Source organism: Gavialis gangeticus, unplaced genomic scaffold (genome assembly GCF_001723915.1).
Source record: "Gavialis gangeticus isolate Ggan-Ray unplaced genomic scaffold, GavGan_comp1, whole genome shotgun sequence".
NCBI lineage: Eukaryota > Metazoa > Chordata > Crocodylia > Gavialidae > Gavialis > Gavialis gangeticus.
Window position 1 is genome coordinate 49,433,611 of NW_017729030.1, and position 15,846 is coordinate 49,449,456.

At 41.5% G+C, this 15,846-nt stretch overlaps 1 protein-coding gene across 4 annotated transcripts in view; it reads right to left on the reverse strand.

Annotated features, from left to right (window-relative positions):
• Window positions 1-15,846, reverse strand: part of NR3C2 (nuclear receptor subfamily 3 group C member 2) — a 382,693-nt gene that overhangs the window by 62,061 nt on the left and 304,786 nt on the right. For all 4 annotated transcript variants that reach the window (XM_019522178.1, XM_019522177.1, XM_019522179.1 and 1 more), the window contains exons 5-6: window positions 3,871-4,221; window positions 2,775-2,919 (exon numbers count right to left, since the gene is read on the reverse strand). In XM_019522178.1, coding sequence (XP_019377723.1) covers window positions 2,775-2,919; window positions 3,871-4,221 — 496 coding nt within the window. The remainder of the gene's footprint in view (window positions 1-2,774; window positions 2,920-3,870; window positions 4,222-15,846) is intronic.

A 15,846-nucleotide genomic window follows, 5' to 3' on the forward strand; every position in this document is an offset into this window, starting at 1 on the left:
TGAGTTTCCCTTCATTCCCAAGAATGCTTGTGTGTTTAATTTCTAATTTATACTTGATAAAGAAATGCATTTTATAAGCCTTGTAATTAAGATTTCTCATCATTCTTCTCCAGTATTAAATATGACCAAGGTTACAGAATTCCTTCCATTTTGGAGACAGAAGCCTATCCTTAATTTTTCAGGAGGCTGCCCAGCCTTGTATGTTTTAAATAATATAAAAGCCCCTATCCCCATGATTTACCATGGTCTGTGCACCTGAATCTATTTATTATTCAACATATCCTAAAGAGAAAGTAATTCTCAATGTATCCACTATTCCAAAAATTCAATTTCTTTACCATCTTCTAACCTCTCAAAATCCCTGGTGGGTGCTGATTTTTATAGCCCTGTAATTCATAGATTCATAGATTGTTAGGGGCTGGAAGGGACCTCGCAGTTCATCGGGTCCAGCCCCCCTGCTCTAGGCAGGAAGACAACCGGGGTCAAGTGACCCCAGCAAGGTGACTGTCTAGTTTCCTCTTGAAAAACCACCAAGATAGGAGACCGCACCACCTCTGGAGGGAGTTTATTTCACAGTCTGGACACCCTGACTGTGAAGGAGTTTTTCCTTGTATTAAGCCTGAAGTGGCCTTCCAGGAGTTTGTATCCATTGGTCCTGGTCTTCCCCAGGGGTGCCCTAGTGAACACTTGTTCACTGAGCTCCTGATGCATTCCTCTGAGATAGTGGTAAGCTGCTATCAATTCCCCTCTCAACCTTTTCTTCTTTAGGTTAAAGAGGCCCAGGTCCTTCAGCCTTTCCTTGTATGACTTGTCTTGAAAGTCCCTGATCATACATGTGGATCTTTTCTGGACCCTCTCAAGTTTTTCCATGTCCTTATAGAAGTGCGGCGCCCAGAACTGGACACAGTACTCCAACTGCAGTCTCACCAGTGCTGAGTACAGTAGGAGTATCACTTCCTTAGTTTTACATGAGATGTTTTGGTTGATGCATGCCAGCATGTTACCTGCCCTGCTGGCCAGCTAATCGTACTGATGGCTCATATTCATGAGATGGTCGATCATTACCCCTAGATCCCTTTTGGCCATGGTGCAAGTAAGGCTGTCACCACCGAGCCTATATGTATGTTGACGGTTTTTTCCCCCCAAATGGAGCACCTTACACTTGTAAGTGTTAAACTTCATCTGGTTCAGGTCTGCCCAACTCTGTAGCCTGTCCAGGTCTGCCCGTATCTGCCACTTATCTTCTGCCATGACCACCCTGCCCCATAACTTGGTGTTGTTCATGAACTTAGCCAGTGAGCTTTTCACTCCCCTGATATAATGACTGAGTATATAATTAAATATACTTTTTTATGAAGTTTGCTTTTTCAATTCGGTTTAGTAAGAGAATTTTTCCCCTGTGACCTGTCTCTGATACCCTAAATTAGCGAGTAGTAACCTTTTTGCCACCATGACATTTTGCTTGCAACCAAGCCCCTAGCACAGGCCACTATCCCCATATGATGATCAGCAGTGGTGTGAAAGAAATAGATAGAAATAGGCAGGCACTAAGACCCTGGGGATGCCTCCTCTGCTGCCATGTTGCCATTCCCTGAGCTGCCCCAGAATGGATTCAATCTTTTCATGGCCATAGGTTGCCAACCCCTGCCCTAAGTAATTTTTTAGCTGATTTCAACAAGAAAAGAGTCTAAAAATAAAATTTCAACTACTTTAGTGAATCACAGCTACCTGTCCTCTTAGTCTAACCTCTTCTGTTAAAATTTACTGCTACAGAGTCAGATTCAGAAACTACTAAAATCAATGGAAAATCTCCTACCGACATTAATATGGGCCTTGGTTTACACTAAGTATTCAAAAGGCATGCAATCACTATTAAGTAAAGAAAGAAAGATTGCCTAGCTGCACAGCAGCACGCAGAAAACAATGCACCAATAACTTATTTCAGCATTTTTTTTCAAGAGAAATAATTCAAAATGTTTTAGTAAAACTGAGTCCTCAGCAAGAGTCTTTCCTTTTGCTTTTGTGGTCCATTCTTTTCCCACATTTTTTTTTCTCTAGTCCCTCCCTCCTATTTCACATTCATACTTTCAGAAAGAGTCATCCAATGCTACTCCAATTTGCTTGCTGTATCTTTATCTTTATTTCCTGACTACCACTTCTGAATAAATGGTAGGGAAAGGAAATACAAATTAAATTAAATTCACCAAAGACACAGCACTAACACATGATCTTAAAATAGGAAGGAATACACATGGTTGGAAGGAACGGTTCCTCCAGTCTTTCTTAATCCATCATAAAACAAGTTACATTTTATAATAGAAAAACATTTTGGCTTGCAAAAATGATTGCAAAGAAGGGTAATTATGATTGTCATGAAAACAGAATGAGCAGCTGTATACTGTTAACAAAAGAACCATTATACAAATCTGTTTACAAAAGCTTGCAATTTAAATATTCACATTTCCTAGAAATTAGATAGTCTTTCAAGCTATAATACATACCAAAAAAATACCCTTATCTATTAATGTTGGCTTTGTATCAATCGTACTTCAAAGGCTATCAGAGTGTCTCCTTTAGGGAACTTTTATGTCCATTTGCATCCGTAAAGAAAAGGAAGGAAGTACAATGTCCCTGTTGACAGTCCTTCACTTGCTCAACTTCTATACATACATTTTCAAGTTGGGTTACCAGGATTTTTACTCTACATATTTATGTTTTAAAATCTTGTAAAACTCTCCAGCTTGCTTTGTAAAGGACAACAAACTTATACTTACTCATCAAAGATCAGGTCGGGTGCAAAGTACAGGAATTGGCTGTTTGTATGTTTATAGGATCTCCAGCTCAAGGCAAATGATGACAGACACATCCATGAATATTGGATTAGAGTAATTTGGTCCTCAAGAGGCAAGTTTCTAAATCCTGAAGAACAGAACAAACTAAATTCAACATTTAAGTGTAATCTACTTCAGAGCACCCAATGGAATTAGAGAAAGAGCTCAACACTTCCCTAACACAGTGTTTCCCAAATTTTTGATACCTGAGGCACACTTTTTTCTGGATTAAAATTGTCAGTACACCTTTTACATCCTAAGAGATAGATCTAGATCTAGACTTCCAGTCCATAGGACTACATATGTAGAACTATTATATGAGGACTTAAACAGTGGTTCACATATTTTGGGCCTGTGGTCCGGATTAACAGTGTCAGGTCAGTCTGCAGGCCAGATCTGGTACTTGGGCTCAATCCTGCAGGTGGTACTAGCCTAGCTGGGGCCTGATGCAGCTGTGAGGGGCCAACCTGGCTGGGACCCAATCCAGTTGTGCGCAGCTTAGAAATTTGATGGCAAGGGAGCAGTGGACCACTGAAGGCAAGGGACTACTGAATTTATGGACCCATGGGGAGCCCCGTGGGCTGGACAACATGGCTCTGTGGGCCATACGGTACAGTATCATGTTTTGCAGCACACTTCCACTGCTCTCACAGAACACCAGTGTGCTGTGGCACACTCTTTGAGAATCACTGCCCTAAGAGATTATTTATCCCTATGCTCAGGGAAACAACACTAAACAGTTAAGCCTATGCTTACCCTGTGCAGTTTAGAATAGTATAATTCTGAACAAAATGTACTTTATTTAGGTAGTTATTACCAATAATGAACAGAGTTCAGTTGTAATTTTTTTTTATCACAAGCGCCAGACACAGTTGCATTGACAATAAAATACAAATATTTATTACCTTTTCCATCGAGAGAAACCCATAAATATTTTTTAAATGTGTGCAGTAGGCTACAGACTAAACCCCAGTCAGACAAATGGCATGTTAAGCCACAACGCCCATTTAAAAATACATAAAGTAAATTACATTCCTACCTGGAAGTATCTTTGCCCACTTTACCACCTGAATCATCTGCTTGCCAGCAAGGCGGTTTAAAGTGGAAAGCAGGTACTCTGCTGTGTCTGGTTTTGAGCTGTCATATCCTGCATACACAATTTCAGGTTCAATGCTTTCAAGAATCTTAACAGGAGCTGGAGTAAGTGCTGGTGAAATAGATACGTGGGGAACAAGTGCTGTGTTTACAGATGGCTCTGTTACAGGAGCAATGTATGTAGTCCCTTCCTCTGGGCTTTGGGGTGGTGGTTGCTGCTGCTGCGGCTGCGGCTGAGGTTGTGACTGTTCTTCGTGCATCCCTTTCAACTTCCCCAACTTTTTGGACTTTCGGGCTGCAAAGAGGAAACAGGCAGTTACAGAAAGCTGAAACATGTTTTTCTTTATGAGAGCCTAAAGAAGTGATCATCTCGGGGGGGGGGGGGGGGTTTTTTTAAAGACATTAATATTGAAACCACCTTTACCTAATAAGCACATCAATGTCTGGACAGAATAAAAACTGAAACACAGGCTGAAAAAAACTGTAAGTCTCTATGAATTAAAACTTAGGATATACTATTAAATGTGTATCTCATCTGCATCTCTTGAACATTTTTCTAAGATACTGGTACATATATCAAATAAAGAAAACGTCCAATCCTAGCTTACCTTTTCTACTTTATAAATATTAATTCTCTTATGAACACAAATCATTCTGGTTGCCCATTTGTTGTACCTCTTCAATAGCAAAAGAGTAAGGCATTATAATTTGTATCTATGCTATGCTTAATATATAAGCCCTGTGCCTAGTTATTTGTTTCAATGAACCACTGCAAAAAAGTTTTTGATTTTTGTCAGTTACTATTGTAAGTGCATATCAATACAGAGTTTAATTCACAGTCCCTGTTGGATTTTGTATCATGTCTCTAATTATTTTTAGCCCCATACCCTGCTCCTTTCCAACATTTATCATAAGCCACTTAGTCTTTTAACCTAATTTAGTCAAACCCATTTTCAATAATTTGATCCTAGTCATAATCCTTTGTCACTGTAAATTGTTTGCCACCTTTATATTTCACTCAGAAATAGGTCTTCTCTTCTGGTTACTTTCACAGTCACACTATAGTTAAACAAGAATACCAAGTCCTGTGTAACATTTATCACTCGCTGCTATCAACAGCTTTCTACTGATTTGCATCCCAGAGGACAACAATAGCGGTATGTTTTCACTACATACAAAGACACAGGAAAAAGGGTGGTTCTCTGTAGGCCCATTCTCTTTAATGTAACGTAGTCCATAGACAGCTAAATGGATACAAAAAAATTGTTAATTCTCCCATTCTGTAGATTAACTGGCACCAAGACTTGTGGATAAAGTCAGCCTATCAAGGAGCCCTAGAACAACAGCAGTAAATCTGGTACATTTTGCATTTAATTTTGTACTTGTACAGTTAGTCAAACCTTGTACAGTTAGTCAAATACAAGATCTCCCTGAATATAAGACAACTCCCCAAAATTAGATACTATATATGGAAAACTCATAAATTTGTTCAAATTTTCTCAGTACAGAATGTAATTATTGGAGGATTGCCTTGAATTTGTTCCTCTCCCAATGCTACAGCAGGGAAAATAAATTTGGGGAATCAGGTCTCCCCCTTGCCCTCTGCCCCCCCAACTTCCCCCCACAGCCCCTTTCTCCTCTCCTTATAGTCAGAGCTTGCTCTCCCTGAGCACACAGAAGTGAGGGGCAAATTTTAAAACACTGACTGCATCGCCACAAGCAGGGGCATAAGGTCGCCACTGGGAAAAAAACAGCAGCACAAATTTGTGCCACTGCTTTTTGCCCAAGAGCATGCCCCTGCATGTGGGGTTAGCATGGGGAAAATGCTCCAGGTAGGGTAGGGGAGGCTGAGGCCAACACCTGGGTTGACCCCAGCAGCTTTACCTGGAATCCTGGGGGCTTCCCAGGGTTCCAGCAGCAGCAGTCCAGGTGCACAGAGCCTGGCCAGCAGCCAGGAGTGTGGCTTTGGCTGGACAGGCTCCCATTTCAAGTGACGCACACTACTGCCACATGTACCACCCCGCTGTTTTCTGGTGTGGGTTTTTTTGACACTGGGAACTCCTGGTGTAACAACAAAAAAAAAAGCACTGTGCTGCAAACCAGCAGTGCAGCAAATGCCTACATGTGCGGCATGTGTGATTTGTAGCACTGAGGCACTGCAAACCACACGTGCTCATTTGGACGTTCCCATTGATTTTAAATTGAGCATGCCTGTAATCATTTGCATATAGGCAAATTACTATATGTACTCACAGACTTAGCCCATTCAGAATTGATGCATTTTTGCTTTTTTTTTTTTTTAAACTGCTGCAAGTTTTAGCACAGGTACTCCATAAACATGCTTGTGAGCAGCACTTTTTATACCTACTTATGCATAATACAAACCATGCACAATTTTAGTTCAAAAACCAGAAGGCTCATGATTTACCATAACATACTGGGCTGGGCCCCAGCAGAAATCAGCAGCATTTCAAGCCACAGCAATCCCATAGCTCAGCAATGCTCATTATGTGCGTGTACTACAGATCCCACCCCCCGCCAAAGGATCCATGTCCTAATTAGCCCCACTCATGACTGGAACTAGATGTTCTTGTCATGAGTCCTGGAATCCTCCAACAATTTATATGCAGATAAGGTGCAGGGCAACCTGGTCCAGCTCCACCTCATGGAACATAAGGCCACACTAATCATACGTGGCAAGCTGAGAGAGGGGCCAACAGAGGGATTCTGGATGAACTTTTTGAGGCTCCTTTTAGTGATGTTTGCCACACATTTAAGGCTAGTGAAGAAACAGGAATAATTGAAAATGGAAAGAAAGGCACAGATTAGCCGTGGGAGTGAAGTGGAAGTCTAAAAGTATTCAACGTAGTAGCTCACCATGACTTGAGGGCACAAACTGCACAATAGGCACTACCATAGATCTTCTTTAGATAGACTATACTGACCTATCCTTGTATAGCTCTAATGCTGCTGCAAGATGTGCTACAGTATTAATGGAAGAGGAGACAAAACGTTGCCATGCTAAACCCTGAGTTGGAGAAGGCCTATGATCAGCTATCCCATCATTTCCTACTGGAGACATTGAAAAAGATGGGAGTCCCTGCAACCTTTTTCACTTGCATAAAGGCACTATAACACCAGCATGAGCAGCAGAGTACTGGTGAATGGGTCCCTGACAACCCCGACTGTGGTGGAGTCAGGCGTCAGGCACAGCTGCCCGCTCTCCCCAATTCTATTTGCAAAATGGAACCACTAGCACAGTGGCTCAGGCAGGACCCCAGGGGTCAGCAACATAAAAATCCCTGGGAGCAACGGGGAAGAGGTGAAAGTCTTCACTTATATGGATGATCTTAACATCATATGCAGGGACATGGGTTTGGCAGAAAGAGTGCTACAACACACCTAGGTATACAGAGCAGCAGCAGGGGCCAAGCTCAACATGATAAAAAGCACCTGAGTAAGCTAGAGGACCTGTCACTTCTGGGGGGGTCTCCATTACCCATGAGGGTAAAAATCCTCAGGTTGGATTTTGACTCACAGAGTTGATGGGACAGAAGGCATAGGAAAAGATGGAGGCCAAGGCCACATATTGGAGCTATGACAATCATGCTACCTGTCAATGGGGGGTGCACGTGGCACTGATGAAGGTGGTGCTACTACCAATAGTTTTAAACATTGCCTTAGTCTTCCCACCCTCAAAGCAAGTCATTCACTGAATCCAAAGAGCCATGTGTCTTTTCTTTCGGAACTCCACATGGGAGAAAGTGGCAAGGAAAGCTATACAAGCTATACAAAGTGAAATGATCTGGAGGCAGAGGAATCCAGGTGTCCTACTCTTCCTCTGGGCCAAGTATATGGGCCAAGGTTGCAAACTGGTGACAGGGACTAAATCCAAAACAGCCAGCTTTGTCAAGTATTTTGCATGGCAGCTGCTGAGACAGTGGCAGGTGTACACAATGACCGATGGAAGCCCACAGGCCAGGATGTCCCCATGGTTCTATGAGGTCCTGAAATGCTTCCAGGAGAAATACAAGTTGCATAATGCAGGCCTGGTGACCCTGGTGAACAAGATATGGGAGGTGGTAAAAGCAAGAGATACCATACTGCCTGTAGACATACGTGGTGACAGCTGCCCGGTCATGTGGAAGTGAACCTTCCACAAGAACCTACAGAAAGAGCACAGAGACCTGAACTGACAGGCAGCCCACCAGACACTCCCCGTACAGGCATGGAAAAACAATGCAGGGCAGAGAGGCCCACCAAACTGCCCGAGACAGACACAACTGCTGGCAGGCAGAAACAACTGACCACCTCTCTGGGAACATCCATACACCAGAGAGGCGTGGAAGAAAGTACATGCATTCCTCCTGATGGTGACAGGTTTCAGAACCGTGATCAGAGTAACGGTCCTCTGTGGGCACTTGACCAAACTACAAGGGGCCTGACCATCCATTTTGACCAGTTTATCTCCTGCTTCAGGAAACCCTGAGGAACCTACTCACAAACAGGCACTTGGACCCCACAGTTGAGGACTGTATTAAAATAAGGCAGAGTGAAATGTATTACAGGAAGACAGAAGAGGACGATGGGAATGAGATGTCAGGCTGCACATGGAAGAGAGGGGACTGGCATAGACTTTTCAAAGGCAAACCCTCTGAAGATGACAACAAGGCAAACAAAAGAGAAGACAGTGATGATGATGACTGATGATGTTGATACTAAATATGGATTAAACTACTGGGCTATAAAATAATTAAATGGCTGCTTAATAGTACTAATATTATCACTAGTAGTATTAGTTTTTCCCTGAACAGTAATCAGGAACTAGTATCAGAAACCAACTGTTGACACCTGGAACTGGAAACTATTAAAACCTATAGAAAGAAACAAGTCTTACCTTGAAAAGTTTATAATCAAAGAATATATTCTTACAGAAACTTAATGCATGTGCTTAACTTTACATATGATGAGTCAGTAGAATATTTAATGCATAAAGTTTATCATGTGTATAAGCTATTGAAAGTTCAGAGCCTAAAAAAGACAAAAAACAGATGAAGGGAGGAGGAACAAAACCAAACATAAAAGCAGAGCCGTGTGGGAGCTAGAACTTTAATTTGACAGAAATTTTCAATTTTTGCCTGTTCCAAAACAGATCCAAAAGCAAAAGATCTTGATATTTCCTGTGATATGAAATTAATTAAAAATATATTGAGGCTAAACAAAATGTTTATTTCAATAAAATTGAAATCCTCATTCAAATTTTGACTTGATTTTATATACAGTGTTTTAAAAAACTTGAAACAAATCATAATACTCTAGGATACAACTTTCCTATTCATGCACATGGCTAAAACTCCTGCCTAGGCTCTCATTTTATGGCAATGTCCTTTTCTCTGGCTTTTACAAAAAGGATGTTGCCCTACTCAGATCTGTTTAAAATGGTTCTATGCGGTCATTTTCCTAGCCCATCATTTCACCCATATCAATTCCCTTTGAGGCCCTCCATTGGTTCTCCTCTTTGCTATCTTATCAAATATACATTACTTTCCTGTCTTCACTTTCAAGATCTTTTATGCTTAGACTGAGCTTTAACCTACCATTTACTATCAACACATAGATTTCCAGAGTGCTGACAAGTGTTTTGTTGTATGATCGGCCCCCTGAAAGCATTCTACATCTGTGCCCTGACAGAAATGCACAGTTGCAGAGCACTTTAAAAGTGCCTGATCATGCAACAAATGAACCCACATTCCACAAGGGTTCAGATAAAGGTGCTCCAAAACAGAGTGCCTTCACTAGCAGAGTACCTTCATTAACTTCTGTCAGCGCATACCAGAAGTAGGGCTGGGTTGATCCCCACCCTAGGGTTCTTTGGGGGACTCCAATCCACCAGCCTGCACCCCTTCCAGTGTGGGCTGGGTAAACCCCAAACCAAGCTCCCTCCCTTCCCCCCCCATCCCATCCTGAAGATAGCACCAGAACTGGGGTGGGTGGGGGTGTCCAGAGGAGAGAGGCTGCAGACACACAGCAAGCTCCAACGTGAAGCTCAATCCTCCACCCTCCCGGACCCAACAGAGAACATCTGTTGGGTTGGGGGGATCACTGTAATTTATGGAGCTTCCTGTGATGCACTTCCAATGAGCTCATAATGCCATACGATCCTCCATCCACTGCTTCTTACAATTTCAAATAAATACTTCAGCACTTTCTACCATAGTGCCACAAAAGTTGGGAAACGCTCCCCATAAATATCTACAAATTTATTGTTTTCCTTCAAATGCAGCCTTTAAACTCTCTTTTGCCTGGAGCTTACAAAAAACGTGTCAATGATTAAGATGCTAATATTCTGAGACTACTGTTTATCCTGTTGAGCAGAACTCCTGATTCTTGTACTCCCCTGGCTGGCTGTACTCACTGTTGTGTCCTGAAAAAGGACACTTCATTATTATATTACAAACTCTTTGAGGCAGAAACCATCTCTCTTGTATAGCACCTGCCACAGTGGGGTCTTAGACTCTGACTAGGACTAAATGTAATAAAAGTTATTCTGAAGGCATCTTACATATTGAGACAATACTTTAACTTCTAAGGATCTACTGAAGCTTAGGTCAAGATGAGTGTGCCATCTCAGAAATAGGGTCATATTTAATTTGGATTCGGCCCAAATTGGGGACAGTGATTTGATTAGTGGATTCGGATCACTGTTCCTGATTTGATTTGGCTGAATCCGAAGATTTGATGCCAATTCAGAGAATCAGCGATTCCACCATAGACACAGCTTTAAATGTTTTTTCTACATACCTTGAGGCTTGTGAATGCTGCAATGGTGGGGGGGACGGAGACTCCCACAGGAGTGGGGGTGGAAGGAAGGGGCCCTGAGCACTCAGCGGTGAACCCAGAAGTGGACCGGAGGTACTTCCAGTCCACTTCCAGGTCCCACCGCTGAGTGCACGGGGGGCCTCCCCGTGCCCTCCCCACCCCAGCAACCAGCTGGAGGGGGACCCTGGGTGCCCCCCCAGACCCAGGAGGCATCAGTTGTTGAGCTGGGGGGAAGTGTAGGTAGGGATCTCCTGTGCACTCCCTGGTAGGCCCAGAAGTGGACTGGAAGTGCTTCTGGTCCATTTCTGAGTCTGCTGTCAAGAATGCTGGGGAGCCCCCCCATGCTCCTGTGGGATGCCCCCTCCGCCCCCGGTATCTCAGCATTCATGAGCCACCTGCTACCTTGAGGTATGTAGAAAAAACATTTAAAGCTGTGTCTACGTCCGAATCATCAAATCTCTCCAAATCAATTTGGAGGGTTCTGATTTGATTAGGAGAAATTAAAGGGTCTCCTGATTCGATTTGGATTCAAGATTCAGACACCGAATTGGGCCAAAGCTCTGTGGAATCAAATCAGGGACCAAATCTTTGCACAGACCTAATGGATAGCTATACTGAAGTGAGCACTGTAGCCAACAGTATGTGCAGATTTAATTTGTAATTACATCTGAGCAGTCTCCTTCATGTCAATATAACTAGATGGGTATAAGGAAGAGCAGAATTTGGTCCACTAACCAGAGTTCTATCATCTGCTTCTCAATGGCAGTTGCCTGGATGCAGATGAGAGAATTGTGACTGCTGTAATTTTTGTAATCTTGGCTTCATAAAAGCTGCATCTTATTTAATTAGGTTTTTAGTTTTATTTACTTCTTACTAGAGGTTGATTTACTATATTAATGATTTTTCTGTTATAAAATATATTCATATGTTCCCTTCTTCATTGCTTCACTTTGCCATAAAAGATACTCCCACTCCTACAGTAGCACTGTAGTACTGTATAACAGACTGTAGTTACTGTTCTGTGTTAGTGTTACTGGCTGCTTCTTTGGCTGTTTATTAAACCTATAAGGTCCTTCCCCTTTCTCCTTCCATGCAAATTCCTTTTTATTAAGCTATAAACAAAATGTAAACTGATCTAAAACTTAGTAAAACTACAATCAAACAGTGCAAATAAAAATTTGCTGCTGTGAAGGTCAATATTCTCAAAACTCACCATCTAACTTAATCACAGAACTAATAAAATATAAAAATAAAATAAGATGAAGGTAAGACAAAAAATGTTCCATAGCTAACTCTGGCAATGTACTACCAATCCTTTAACCATTTCTGGACACCAAGAGCCAGATCCTGTTCTGCCTAAGGCATCTAAGTAAACTTATGCACTTCAATTCAATTCTATTCCACTTCGTACAAGTCCTGAAAAATTAATGAAACATATGTGCTTTTGTAACACACCATCACCTTACCCTTAAGACTGAGTCACAAAAAAGTAGTGAGAAGAGCCTACACTCCTTTTTTATTAATTGTTTTTCAAGGACTTGAGAAGGGTGGAAGAGAATATCACTGAGGAACGTAAGTCCATTTATAGACCTAACTGGTGGAACAGAATCTGGCCCCAAGGAGCTACTCACCTAGGCTTACTTCTGCTCACTTTCATCAAATGAGTATTCCCACTGGTGGCACACAATGTCCTTTCTTTAATTCCCCTTTCCTCGCAGTTTTTAGATGCCAAAGAATGATATAAGTTGTTATTCAATAAGGAAACCCTACAAAGCTGCAAATTATCTTACATTTTGATAAACAGTCTTACTCTCTCTCTTCCTCCTCCCCTCCACCCCAATCTTGGGATACAATGTGCTGTGCTGGATTCCAAACAGCTAGAGTAGACAATGTTTTTCAACTTCTCTGTAAAGTGAGTGAAAATGCATTTGTTCCCAATTGGTATAGTTATAGGTATAGTACTGCACATAGTAGTGAAATCACTGTGAGTATTAAGCAAAGTTTATGTTTATCTTAAAAAGGCAAAGCTGAACTTGCACATTTTCCAACAAAATAAATCCCAAAAAGCAAAGCTAGGATGTCCAAGTTCAGCAAAATACTTGATAATGAGTTAACAGAGCTATTCATCACTGGGAAGCGTTTAAAAATAGGCTTGAAGCAGTAAAGAAGAATCAAATATCTCTGCTTACTGTTATTGTTCAGTTAGTTTTATCCAGCTCCATATTTTTCTTCCAATATCACAATGTGGCTAAGAGTAAGATTTTTATGCGTCTTTCTTGTGTGCAGAAACAAAAGTTGCATTTTCATCTGTGACCGTACCACAATGCAAACTGAATTGGTTTGGTTTCTCCTAAATACATCTAGCAATTTAGCTATAGTGATTAAACATTTAGCAAGACCTATTTTTTCTGTATACGCTCTCCAACATTCTTTTTCCCACCTTTTAACATTTTTTATTCCATTATGAAACAGTCATAAAAAAGTGTTTCAGTTTAATTTTCTTCCATTACGATGCCTTTAAAATAAAGCTGAGAAAAACATTACTGCTTGACAGTCATGTTTACAGTGAAAAAAAATTCATTTGGTTTCATGCCAAGACTCTAGCTTAACTGGTTTGGTAACTCCCACAGAAACCAGGAGCTGGCTACAGAAAATGTAATATAAACCTCTGTGAAGTGCTTCAAGTTGAACTTTTTAGGGTGTGTTTCAAATTTGTTCTTTAACTAGATTAACAAATTTATTGGGCACCTCAAAATTAAAGAGAAAACAAGTACCATAAAATCTTCTCTACAGGACCACAATCTCTACAGTCACAACATGGATCAAAGGCAATCTTAAATATAAATAACTGTTAATCAAAAGTCAACATTTGTATCCTTCTTTTAAATTATCTGAACACTCCTTATCAAACACATTCATTGTTAATATTCAGAGTGGGACATTTACATGGATGATAGGGATACTTATATTGGTCTATATCAAACAAAAAGATCTTAAAGGGCATAAAAAAGCTCATACTCTGGTTTTGAAGCTTATCAGTAACTATTAAGGGTTAGGGAAAAATTTTCATGTGTATTAGAAGGCAGGCAATAACTATTATTTCTAGGTGCAGCATTTCTTACACTGTGTCTGTTCTGAAGCATCCAGTGCTTAGTCTTATCAGAACCAAGATACCAGACTAGATGGACTATTATGCTGATCCAATATGGCAATTACTGTGCTCATAAACTTTCTTAAGACATAATAACTAATAAAGAATAAGGAAATATTTGAATGTTTTACATGGGTTTTTGTTAGATCAGGCTTTTAAGATGCCCAGCATTCTTATGCACCAAAATAAAAAATATAAAATAAAAAAATATGGTGAAAACACATAGAAAGCAAGAGAATGTTGGACTTGAGGAAGAAGGAAATTAGGGACACCGTGTTAAACCTACTTTTAAGTAGGTAGTCCTAACAGGAGTTCTAAAGGATCCCCCCACCCCGTCCTACTCCCATCCCACATTTATTATTTTGGCAAGAAAAATAAGACTATTTCCTCAAAATGACCACACTGAAGGGCATGGGCTGACACCAGGCTCTTGGTTCCAAAGTGTGCATCCTCATCTCAGAGCAGTGGAATATAGCAAAAAGAAGCTTCCCCTAGATTAGGGCTTTGTCATTTTATGCTTCATCACCATTTTTGGGGATGATATACAGCATTGTGTATTGTTTAATATGAATTGATACTATGACACTTCTGCTATTTTCGGCAAGTATGGGCTAGTAACCAGACATATGAAATCTCTGAAAATATCTCGAACTGTAAATTTACCTTCGTACACAGGTTGTTTCTGGAGAGGACTAATTCCTATATCCTATCTGTCTTCATGAAACACAGTTGAACTTAAACCAAGGTCACAAACATGGATTTAATGAACCATTTCATATGCTTGCTATTAATATTTCTCATTTTTATTACTGTTATTGTTATTTAATAACAGGAAGCCACAAATGCTAGGGAACAGAGTGCTGCTAATTGGACATAATAGCATGCATAAATATGCTTAGCTGTATTATAATACTATAATACCTTTTTTGCTACATTGCCTTTGTCCCCAAATGTACTATATAGCTTTTCTTTTCATGGAGATACATATCTAAGTAATATGAGATCCCTTGTAAGTGTGTATGTGAGCAACTGCCCAGGACCCCCACAGGCAGGGTATGCTTGGCTGGGTGGATGGGGTGGGGCTGCAGGTGGGCAAAGGATGGCACCTGAGAGTGGGACAGGTGGTTGGGGCTGGGCCCAGGATCACAGGGTGGTGACAGCATGGTGCCAGTGCCCAGTGCAGAGCCACGATCCATTCCCTGCATATCCCTGCGATGGGTGCCAGTTCTGCAAGTAAGGGAGCAGCCACCAGAATGTGTCACCACTGCCATGGGGGCTGCCAGGAAGCTGAGTCCACCTGCTGCACTGCCCCCGCCCCACTACCATGGTGCCCAGCCCTGCTGACTATAATCCCCAGTGAGCTCAAGAGCTATACATGGGGACAGGGTGGACTGTGCTCTGTGCCAGGTGACACCCTCCATCCCTGAGGGACTGGCTGCACAAGCCACAACCCAGGCTGCCCCCCACAGCTGGGCTGGGCAGGCTCCACGGACTTACCACAGGTTGGACAGAATCACTTAGCAGGCTGAATCCAGCCTGTGGGTCATATTTTGTCCACCCCGCCTTACATACAAGTAGTTGAGTTTTTTTCATAAATATCTTCAGAGAACACCTTGGTTGTTGCCCATCACAAACTAATTATTATTTGCCCAGCCTATTACTTGTCAAAGTTCCCAAAGTTAGTACTTTATCTATTTTAGTTGAAGCTCTGCACTCCACTTTATACACTCTTTGCAAAGAATGTTTTAGTTTATATGTGATATCAGACGTGCACCATGGGGTGTCTTTTTGGAAGGAGAGAGAGAAACAACCAGCTTTCCAGCAATACAATGTCATCATGTCAGTCTCTTCCTGCAACCTCCCAAAGCAGTGATTCGACATTTTATCCCAGTGGTTGATTTACATGTACCAGATCTACTACCATATAAAAGTGAGGCGGGGGGGGGGGGG